At 47.2% G+C, this 11,473-nt stretch overlaps 1 protein-coding gene across 1 annotated transcript in view; it reads left to right on the top strand.

Annotated features, from left to right (window-relative positions):
- The first annotated feature begins 9,393 nt into the window (after positions 1-9,393).
- Positions 9,394-11,473, top strand: part of LOC142802825 (uncharacterized) — a 191,073-nt gene continuing 188,993 nt past the window's right edge. Inside the window, exons 1-2 of the mRNA XM_075887876.1 lie at positions 9,394-9,549; positions 9,898-9,995. Of these exons, the coding sequence (XP_075743991.1) occupies positions 9,394-9,549; positions 9,898-9,995 (254 nt within the window). The remainder of the gene's footprint in view (positions 9,550-9,897; positions 9,996-11,473) is intronic.

The raw sequence follows: 11,473 nt of genomic DNA, 5'->3' as shown, positions 1-11,473 counted from the left end.
CAGGAAGTACTCCTGAATATTTGTCACCTGTAGTTGTTTTATGAATTCATAACGAAGTCAAGAGTTCGCCACGTAAAGTGTTACTTCGTAGCCGAAGATGATTGTCTCACGTCTACTGCAACCCTCTCTACATGAGCTTTGAGTTCTACGCTGGGATAACTTCTACGGTCTTCGCTTACCTCTTCGTAACGGTGATCATCTCGAGCCAAAGCGGGAGCGTAATAACCCCTGGCGGCAGCGGTGATGGAAGAGCAACGGGGATAGCTATAAATGGCAGTGGGAATAACCAGCCAGAGAGGTCACCGCCTACGATGATATTGCTCCGCGGCATCTATCGAGCCAGCCCGACTTTTTTGTTCCTTATTCTTCGTCCACTTGAGTGTGATTACAGCACAGGACGCCCGAAACAAGAAAAAAAGGAGGCTGGGAATGCGTGTATTGAAATAAAAGCGCACGCTATAGAGATACACGCCCACGCCAGCTAGGGCATGCTGTCCTTATAGCTCCGTTATCACCGTGACGCAGTTCATCACACTCGATCAGTGCCCGCAGGAAACTATACGAGGAGTGGCGACTTTCCACTACGCCGGAATTTTCGATCATACTTGACGCACTAATTCTTAAGCAGGACCCATCTGGGAATCTGATGGATCCGCAAACGACGACATCAGTTTCCGGCCGAGAATGGACGTCATTTCATTGCGTCCGCGCATTTAGCGTGTCGCGTGCTTCCGCCCTAAAAGAAACCGTCAGCCAATTGACGAATCAGTGAGGCTGGGTGGGTATGGTATTACGACGAAACGTTTAGGGAACAGACGGCCCGAAAACCAGACGTGATTAATGGGGTATGTAACGAGTTCGTGATTGTTTTCGGTGCTGTCATTCACATCGCCCTTCTCGGCTCGCAGAAGATCGATTGTTTTACGGTAGTTACGCTAATCACAGCAGCTTCAGTGGGATCCATTTGATCCGGGCTAAGGAAACAAGCTTTCGACGTGGACCTTATATAGTATAGTCAAAAGGAAATGTCGAGGGACTTCAGGAGCGCGAGCAAGCTTTACCTTCTTGATGTATACGCCAGAACCACTCACCTCTCTCTCCCTCTCCTGTAGAGAAACGCTCACATGAATAGGCAAACTGAAATGTCTTCGTAATTAGTGGAAACGGGAAGTGGCATCTTCTGTCCACGAAATTCGTGCCGTATAACTTGAGACAGTATACAGAAGCAGGGACTTCTGCGTAGATCTCCCAATGAAACTCATCAGGCGTATACGCCTGATGAGTTTAGTCAGATGACTATAGTCAATAACATAGGCAGCTTTAGGAGGCAATATCGCCGGGAGATATTCCAAGTAATGCAAATTACAAAAAAAAAGCTATGGAAAGTGAGGGACAGAGAAAGAAAAAAAAGAAAGTATTCTGTCGGCAATGATTCGCTTTCAAGAAAAACCAAATAATGTGTTTGTACTGCATCCTAAGAAAAAAATTTAAAGCAACTAGCCCAAATTGGTGTTCTTCTGTGTAGAATGTTGACATGAAAAAAATGATAATCAAACGAAAAGACAAGTTCCGCGTATATCAACGTTTAGCCTTGGCTATAGAGGTTGAAATACGGATTAGCATGGTGGAATTAGTAAAACAAATTTAAACAACAAAACTCTACGAGGTGCGAAAGAAGAGCATATGTAGGGCCCACTAAAATTGGCGTTTTAATGAAAACTCGGAGCACCGGCCACTTCATTTGCATACAAATTCCACGCACAGAGTGGATTTGGTCAATATGGCGGTGGCCATGGTGATGACGTCTACAGTGTGAGCTAAAAATCAGAAAATAGAAGAAACGAGAAGAAAGCAGGGTGAAAGTAAATGAGAGGAATTACCTTCCGGTGATTCTTGGTGGGTTATTTCTTTTTCTTTTCTGTTTGTTTCGTTCATTTCTCCCGTAGTCACTAACGAGTGACCAGAAATAAAGCGTCCCCTCATCTGCAAGCAAATGACACAGGTTGTGCTGAAAGACAAAGGCAGCCACGATGGACCAGTGCATGACGGGGGAATTCATTTAGGCACGTTGAAGGGCGACATCACCCCCGCACGCACAATGCAGCAAGTTTTGTGTTGTGGGTGCGTCGAACAGTACAGACTGAAATGCGGAATAAACTAGAAGAAAAAAAAAAGAGTGGGGGATAACCAAAACTACGGGGATAACCAAAATGATGGCTGTGTTCCAATATACTCACCGTAGACGGCTAAATAGACAGCTAAATGGACGGCGGCCATCTTAAGTCCTATTCCAATTCTCACGTAGCCGGCAAAATAGACAGCTCCGAGAAGACCGCATCGTAGACAAATACGATGCAGGCAACTTTGCTGTCTAAACAAGATGGCGGCTCCGTGAATCACTCAGATAGATCAAATCTCGCCGGAATGGCCGTCTGCACACAAGCTGACGCTTCTCCAGGCGCTCAATGCGAGTAACGTTTATTTCTGTTTGATTTCAACACGAAATAAGCCAGAAAATACAACTGTTACGTTTGTTTATTTTAGCTTTTTCTTCTGGAGGTGAGGTGGCGCATTGTCGCGTAAAAGCCGTCTAAATGTGTTCCATTTCTCAGGCAGCATGGGCTCGATGCTGTCTTCTAAGCAGTCTTCGTAGACTGTCTACGTGCTGTCTAACAATTGGAACACAGCCGATAATGTTGAACCCTGCGCGAGCACTGCGCCACCTACCGCTCCATGGTTTTTAACCCTAAAGGCGGCCTATTCGTGAGACGCGCGTGCGCCACCAGGCGCGAACGAAATTACAGGTGGCGATATATCAACCCGACAGCTGACGCAGATAAGAAGGCACAGGTAAGTACAGAGGCTCCATTTGCAAAAGCTCGGCCGGGAGTACATGTGCCTTCGAAATTCCCAGTGACAACTTGATCGCAACCGATGTAAGTGTGCTTTGCAAAACGTTCCATGCAATGTCCCACGAGAAAAAAAAAACAACAAGCGTTGAAAAAAACTCCGCCACAACGAAGGAAGCAGTTTGGACTTTCTGACCTGGCTAACCCTCCAGGTTTTCTCCCTTCTTTATTCGCTGTCTTTCATTTCCTCTGATCTAGCAGCAGAAGCTGCTTTGTTTTTTTTATTTTTTTGTTTATTTGTTTCAAGTGGACCCAATGGAATGAGCATTTGTTTACACAGTGTCATTTACCGCTTTGTTGTACTCCCTTTTCTATTATTTTTGTACCATCCCTTTTCTATCATCTTTTACTCCCCTTAGTCCATCCCCAAAACAGGGTAGCGGCCAGTCTGAGAACTGGCTAACCACCTTGTCATTCTTTTCCTCCTCCTCTTACTTAAAACTCGCATATTTCGGCATCGCACGCGAGAAACCCGAAAATCACCGGCGCATACAAATGCGGCCTTCAACAGTGCGCCTACAACTCGCATACCAGTATATGCCCCGTGTTTCAATAATTAATGCCTCTCCATCGTGTCCCTGTCGGCGGTTAGCACCTTCTGATATGGAAATCTGCTCCGCCGCAGTGGTCTAGTGGTTAAGGTACTCGGCTGCTGACCCGCAGTTTGCAGGACCAAATCCCTGCTGCGGCAGCTGCATTTTCGATTGAGGCGAAAACGCTGTGCTAAGATTTGGGTGCACGTTGAAAAAAAAAACCATGTGGTCAAAATTTCTGGAGTCCTCCACTACGGCGTCTCTCATAATCATATAGTGCTTTCGGGACGTTAAACCCCACATATCAATCAAACAATCAATGATAAGTAAATTCGATCTGTTAGCGAAGTGACTCGTGATTTCACGTTGCCACATTGCGTTGTTGCCTGGAGACGGAACGCGTGGCTGTCGTTGATTGTAACTGAAGTGCTGCGCATCTGAGTAGGTACGTGGATGGAGGCCCGATTCCCGTCATGAAGGAATGCAAAAAATGAGGAGGCGGCAATGCGTATTGTCATAGAAAAGAAAGAAAGAAAGAAAGAAAGAATGAAAGAAAGAAAAAAGAAAGAAAGAAAGACGGAAGGAAAGAAAGAAACTGCATGGACGTGTTGATTTTACAGTTCGCCTTTTTTCTTGTGATTGTTTGTGGGAGCACACGTGCTTCTGTTGGCGTACGTGTTTAGCGTATATCTGCTTGCTTTTGTTTGTGTTTACGTCCGCGCACGCAGACCTCGAACGACGACGATGTTGTTCTCCCTACACTCCACGGACCGACGTCGTCGTTGACTAGGCGATATAGAACCTGTACTTGGCTGCGTAGGCAGGAAGAAGGCTTCGAAACTGCCTGCGCTGGCGAGTATGTTGCTGACGCTCTGATCCTCATACGACGTAACGAAGAATACGTTTTTTTCCCCTCTCACGGTCATTACCTTGGTTTCCGGGAGGGGCTTCTGGCTTGTTGCACTGTTCTGGGTGACCTCATAGGTCGTTAGCGCCGTTTGTTTTTCCTCTGCTCCTGTGACATTCTTAGCTTCTTGACTTCCGCGTGGAGGAGAAATGGAGATGGCGCCCACTGAATGTAAAAGAAAAAAAACGTATAATGACGACAAAAAAGAATAGCAGAAGCAGCTGACAAAGAGGCGATCATATTGCTTCTGTTACTCCTTCTTCCCGACAGTATTTTTTTTTCATTCGCTTTCCTAAACTATGCACCTACTAAACATTGTAAACAATGAACATGTATACATTACGGAATGTCTAAGGCTTCTTTTTTTCTGTTACTCCACTACTTGATGCTGTATTGTCGCGCATTCTTGACAGAGAAGAATGCAACGCTCGAATTCGTAAAGATTTATACACTCATTAGGTGCACCTGTACCCATGTACGGATAAAAACACAGTGCTAGTTTGAACAAGGCCGATAAAGCATCACATGAGGACGGCTGCTGACTGCAAACAGAGCTCTTATTGCGCGTACTCTGTATCTGTGCACTCGCTGGCACGAATCGATAGATTCATACCAATGAGGTCTCATCCCAACAGAAGGATAATATTCTAAATTGGTTTGTCAGTCTTTTGGTTTCCTTCAGATTCCGTAAGGTTTAATAAGATCACTCAATTCTTATCCAATACTCCACAATGGGAATGAGCCACAAGAGAAGGCGAAGAAGGATAAGAACTGCTATTTTGTGAACTCGATTCCACTGCACCGGAAATTTTTCTTTTTTCTTTTTTCTGTGCTGCCTGTCGTTTTGGTAGGGTTTTTGTCGAGACCGCAAGAACTGGCACTGCTAGAATGAAGGCCTTTGAGACCAGAGGGCGTTTCACGACATTCTTGCTTGGGGTAAGGCGCAAGCACCGTGGTATCTCTTCGCCTTTCAGTAAATAAACTCTCTCTCTCTCTCTCTCTGTGGTATCGCGAAACAAGGCGGATTTCCCTCGATGCGTTTTCTTAGAGTTGACAATTTATGTTACCTCGTGCTTATGCACATTGAACATCATTAAGCGGTGGCGCTGTTCATTACGATAGCCTTGAGGCCTACGCGGTGACAACGAAGAGGCTGTCGGAGCTGACTGCCGGAGTCTACAGCTGCCTTCTTCGCTGGTGCAGTATCTCCAGACGCATATGTTGACGCATTGCCATCGTCTTTTCCGCTGGAACGACCCCATTTTCTTACGGTGTCATCCATTGGCACAATCGGGCACTTCCGGTAATACTTTCTTCTGCTTCATGCGGAGCAAGTCTACTCCATTGGTGGATTCAGAGCACTCCTTGTATGTTTATTGGCAGATCTGGAGCAGCTCCATCGGGGATCCACTCCACAGAGTAAATTTTTTCTAGTCCTTGAAAATCGACAGATTCGACCGGACGTCACAGGCGCCCCGTGTCTTGAAATGGTACCAACTTTGGCTACGCCAATGGAAACCGGTCGCGTCTGCAGTTGCGCCTCCCGTCGGAGCTCACGTTTTGCTAGCGTAGCGTCGCTGTGCCCAGCGTGCACACTCAAGCAAGAAAAGAGACGTGCACATCGCGTTCCATTCTGACCCTGCCATTTGCTCCAGAGGGAGCGCGTGTGTTCCATCAACGCCGACTAAATTTCAAGGCCGAAAGGCTGCCGCAGTGACGTCAGAGGGTGGGGGCGCAGTTACGCCGCGAATGCGGCGGAATGCCTGTGTTTCGTTCACGTTTTAGGAGAACCAACGCTCCCGCTCTCGCAGCTGCTGCGGCTTGATCGGGCCGAATAAATAATGTGAAAAAAAGTCTTACTGAGCGTGCTCAGTTGGGCAACTGGGCCCCCAACCTCTGACGTCACTGCGGCAGCCTTTCGGCCTTGAAATTTAGTCGGCGTTGGTTCCATTGGTAGATCTCCTCATGTTGGCCTCCGCCAGAGTGGAATGCTCCGATTCAGAGTCTGTGGGTCACTCCGAATCCGCCAATGGATGACGCCATTAGATGTGAAGTCGCTATAGGCGGGGTATCATATTCTAGTTCACTATCGGGGGCTTTGTCCATCCCTACCGTGGGGTCCACAACCCCAGCGCTTGCGCGTCCCCTTCACCACTCTCTCCTCTCATACACTCCCTCTTTTTCTCCTCCAGGAATCTATATGCTACGGAGGGGTGCACATGACAGGTGGTTCAACGGCTGCATACTCTGCTGTGGGGCCACGGTATATAGTTCCGTGGTGTAAAATAATGGAGCACGGGCGCCTCATTCTACTGCGCAACGCCGCAATGAGAGGCAACGTCAACGCCGGTGCCAGTGTCAGCGTTAGCGACAACCGATCACCATTAGAGGGATTGTGCATAGACCTGATGTTCGCAAACTTCACATTGAAAACTCAGGAACACAACTCTTGACGCTACACTTCACCGACTACAAGGCCGTCGCCTTCAAAGCACCACGTTTACCGACGCTATGAATCGCATACGGTCTCTAAATAAAGACGAAACCACCAGGTAAAAAACGTATATCTCTCTCTCTTTCTCTTCTCTTCTTCATTCCCTATACACCCTCATCAGTGCTCTCAATAAGCTATACCATCTCACCGCTGCTTCGCATCCACACACGGTTTCCTTTAAAGCCGGAGATGGAGCAATTTTTTGTTTGTTTTTAGCATTAAGGTATTAAGGCGTGTTTTTTTTAATGATGACCAGCGCATTCTTCGTTCTGCACACACTTATTCTGATTGTGCAGAACGATCTGCACAAGAGTGGTCCACTTCGAGATTTCTCTTCTCAAGTTTAACTTACCGCCAAATTCAATGGCTGCATCGTACGAACTGTCTTGTATGCTCACTCGCTCATTCAACGTTACAACTTGCAATAGCACTCGCGGCCGTCACCACTGACTACACTCCTTTTGTTTGCCATCTCAAATGTACGCATTTATATTAGTTGAAGTTTACGCCGTTGGCCATACTCATACTATGCGTTTTAAGCAAAAAAGAAAGAGCAGCGGCGAGGTTGGGTATTGCACAGCTGCACTGGCAAAAATATCTCCGACCTGACCAAAGCAAACAGCTGCGCACATGCTCTGAGTAGAATTTTCCCGCGAAATTTAGGACTCATAAAAAAGAAAGAGACCCCACAAAACAGAAAAAAAATGTCACGATATGCAACCCGCCGCAGCTGCAGTCAAGTGCGCGATACAAGGAATCTGGAAAGGAAAAAAGAAAAACAAAAAGTTGCTCGAGCTGCGCGCACCAACGCTGCGACTTCGGCATTTTGCGCGCTGAATTTACATAATAAGAGCACACATATTTGCAGATTTGTAGACCTTGCAGGGCCATACTGTAGGGACATTTGCACTCTAGAATGTCTTATAGCTGCATTAAAATACACATGAAAAAATAAAACCAACACAAAGAGTTCGTCTGCACTGTTCTGAGGATTGTCGAGCAGAGTACACGACGGGAAAACTTAGTTAACGCCAATATACAATTCAGAGGGTGGGCGCTGTATCTTTTTAAAACAACCCACCCACATTCTCGAATGAAAACATCATTTTAGGAGACCATTGCGAAAGTGCGCTTCATTTGCCCTATATGACTATTCTATGCACGACAAGCAGTATCAGCATACCCTGCGAAATTGCTTGACGATAAGCTTTAGAATATATTGATGGTGCCTGTGCTGTAGTGCATTAGATCCACATCATTACAAAATGTCGTGCCAATTACCTCTCAGCTCCATAAAACACTGGTAGAGTACATGCCGTCATTAATTCAAGAAATTCGGCACTGTAGTGTTAGTTACGCACATGGTTCGAAGACGCCCGCTCGTAAAATGTGAGCTTGCTCCTGTATGGGTCAAACATACAGTAATACCCACTGACCTGTGCGCCGGCAAGTTTATTCTAAGAAGGACGGTTCCCATAGAAACATTATAGCGAAAATGAAGCTAACTAGAAAGTCTCCTTTTGAATGCCGTCTCTAGCATGTACAGAGTGCTTGCAGGAAAATTCAACAAAGCATATGCGAGATCGATTCTCAAAGACGTTTAAGAGAACGTGCTTTACGTAAGGCGAGAGAGAGAACGGTTTTAATATTTTGTCGCGTCTCTGCGTCCTTCGCTGCAAATGTCGTTGAAAGAGGGTGGTCTTCTGCTGGCCATACTACAGCACGGGTCTCATCAGTGGCCATTCATATTTTGCCTTGCCTCAGACAGCGCCTCCTCTGTGTTCAATCAGCCGCATCCAGCTGGCATTGATGAAATATAGGAGGTACTGCGTGATATATGAACGCCATCTGACAGCGGTGTCGGGAAATGTGAGCTTGTGCAGAACCCAAAGCCACTGCCAGGTGGCAGCACCATATCATTGGCCCAGGGTTTTTTTTTTCGTTCATACCGTCACATTTTCAGCGCAACCTACAAAATACTAAATTCTTTAAAATGACGTATCTATGTATTTTGTAGTAAAGGAACACACAACCTAACACTTCCATATTGATGTTACGCATCAGATATGCACAATATTTGTATTTGTTATCGACTATGTTGCTAAGTGTCCACGCAACCACCAGCCAGTTCAAGATGGCTGGGTGTTCAATTAGCGCTTAAACTATGGCCGAAAATGACTGAATCACCTCGTGTGACGGACAGACAGACAGGCAAACAAAAAGACACACATACAGACCTAAATTTCTGGGTTCAAGTATCCCTAAAAAGACTATCGTCTTCAATAATGTCGCACAAAGCGACGATGGCGTCAAACTAAACAGTGTCCACCGCACCGACACTCACATCGCCGCTTGATCGTCAAAGGATCAAACGAAATTATCAAAAGCGGACGCGGCAGCGGAAGGACCTTCTGAAATGTCGTTCAGGCACGAGATGAAATTCCAAACATCCGGGCGTGGCTTCCCTTCTCGCCCGGGCTCTCCTACTCCACGTGTAGCGTAGTGGAGCGAAAGCGGCGAGCAAGTTCCTCATATTCCCCAGCCTAGGGAATGAAAACGACGCACGCACGCGCGTCGCCCGCCGCCGGCGCGCGCACCAGCCGCGCTGAAAGTCTGTGCGCCTGCGCCGAGTACGGCAGCGTGTGTGCGCGAGAGAGTGCCAGCGGTGCTGCTCTTTGCACGGCGTTCAGAAGAGAAGGCGGTGGAGTACGTGTGTGCGAGCGTGTGCGTGCGTTGCCGAGTTCCTCTCCTTCACCCCCGCGGCACATTCGACGGCTCGGGCGTCCGTCGTCGGCATCGAGATCGCTCGGTGCTCGCCGGTCGGTCGGTGGCTCCGTGGAATCTCTCCTCGCGCAGGACGCCCCCTTCCTTTTCGGCCGCGAGGAGTGTTCGTCGGCCGGTTTTTTAAACATCTCTGGGGCGCCCGCTGTCCCGCCGTAAATTCACGGCTTCCGAGTTGTGGAAGCCAGGCTACAGTGTGTTCCTCGTCGTCGTGTATGTGGGGGCCTCTCTGAGGCAATGTCATGTGGATAACAACAATCGCCGAGTGAGTAGGCTCGGCTGACTTGTGGCTCCCCTGTGTTTGCGTCGCCGCGGAAACCCGTGTGCAGCATCGTCGCTCGCTACTCGCCGTTTGAGTGCCCCCGAAATCGGTGAGTGGAGTAATTACAAGCCGCTTTTGTCGGAGTCCCTTTACTGTGAACATCGGTGTACATAACGTGTGGATCATGAGTGCCATGTGCTCCTAAATGTGTGTGCTCCCGTCACTGAAAGATTCACGTGACTGCCGTTGCGCGAGCACGGAAAAAAAGAAACAGTGAGAGCACGGAATACGTATCACGAGCAACGAAAAAAAAAAACAACAACACAAGGAGCATTTGTGATGCACGCACGTCGTCATTGGAGATTGTTTTACTAGGCGCTTGCTAAATTAATGCTCGGTGGCCTAACTTTACTAAGTCGTTCTACGTTTAACTTTTGTCGCAGAGACGTTTCTTAACTCAACAACGCACTCATTTACGCAGGCGTGCGACATTTCCAACTTGTTCATGACGATGCCGTGTCGTCGATTCATGAAAACAAGCTTTCGGGATTTTCTCGCGCATCACCTCGTTCGCATCACGAAATGTGCATGCGAGATGTGTTTTTTTGTTCTCTTCTTTATCTTCTATTTCTCCTCTGCATCTGATTCTGCCAACCCCTGTGTCGTGCCGTTGAGGTGAATTCCCTTGAGAGAGACAGTTACGCTACGGCACTCATTTCTTCGTTTATTTTTCATATATGTTTTTAAAATCCACTCATCGTGTCATGCTGCCAGACCAGGCAGCTATTATGCGCTACTCAGCAGCCAACATCGAAAACCTTTACTGCATCTCTTCTAAAGTGTTCGTGTTGCTTTTAATAAACCATAACCTGATATATGTGCAAACGTTCGCACATATGTAAAAAACGGATGTGTTCAATTTGTACAAATATCCCTTAGTACATTGCAGTAGGAAGTCTTCCGGGCACTAAAATGAAACAATATCGCTGGGATGGGTTTCCACAGATAGACACGCATGACGGGCATGCGAGTCCATAGCAATTTTTTTAGTCGACGTGCTACACAGTCACAGGTCAGTGAATCAGCGAACAAGTGTGCATGCATGCACGATGTTTAATGCGCACGGAAATGCATAACCACTGTGCTGTAATTAGGAGCTGTGCTTCGACGAGATCACACGTTGTATCAATGAGTAATTAACGTGAGTACTGAAGAAGGCAAACCTATAATCGTAATTCTCATCTCGGCAAGCCACTCTAACAAATGATGACCCGCAGACGAATAGCGATTTTGTGTGCAGAATCTCGGGTACCTGTAGTATAGACGCATGCAGATTACATTTGATTTAGGAACTATGCAGCAACGAAAAAAAAGGTGTATCAACAGACGACATAGATATATTAGAGGAGGTTGTGCCCCGCCGCGGTGTTCTAGTGGCTAAAGTTCTCGGCTGATGACCCGCAGGTCGCGGGATCGAAACCCGGCTGCATTTCCGATGGAGGCGGAAATGCTGTACGCTCGTGTGCTCAGATTTGGGCGCACGTTAAAGAACCCCAGGTGGTCAAAATTTTCGGAGCCCTCCACTAC

This window comes from Rhipicephalus microplus, chromosome 3 (assembly GCF_043290135.1).
Source record: "Rhipicephalus microplus isolate Deutch F79 chromosome 3, USDA_Rmic, whole genome shotgun sequence".
Taxonomy (NCBI): Eukaryota; Metazoa; Arthropoda; class Arachnida; order Ixodida; family Ixodidae; genus Rhipicephalus; species Rhipicephalus microplus.
Note: the sequence above shows the minus strand (reverse complement) of the source record. Positions and strands in the feature narration are given on the sequence as shown.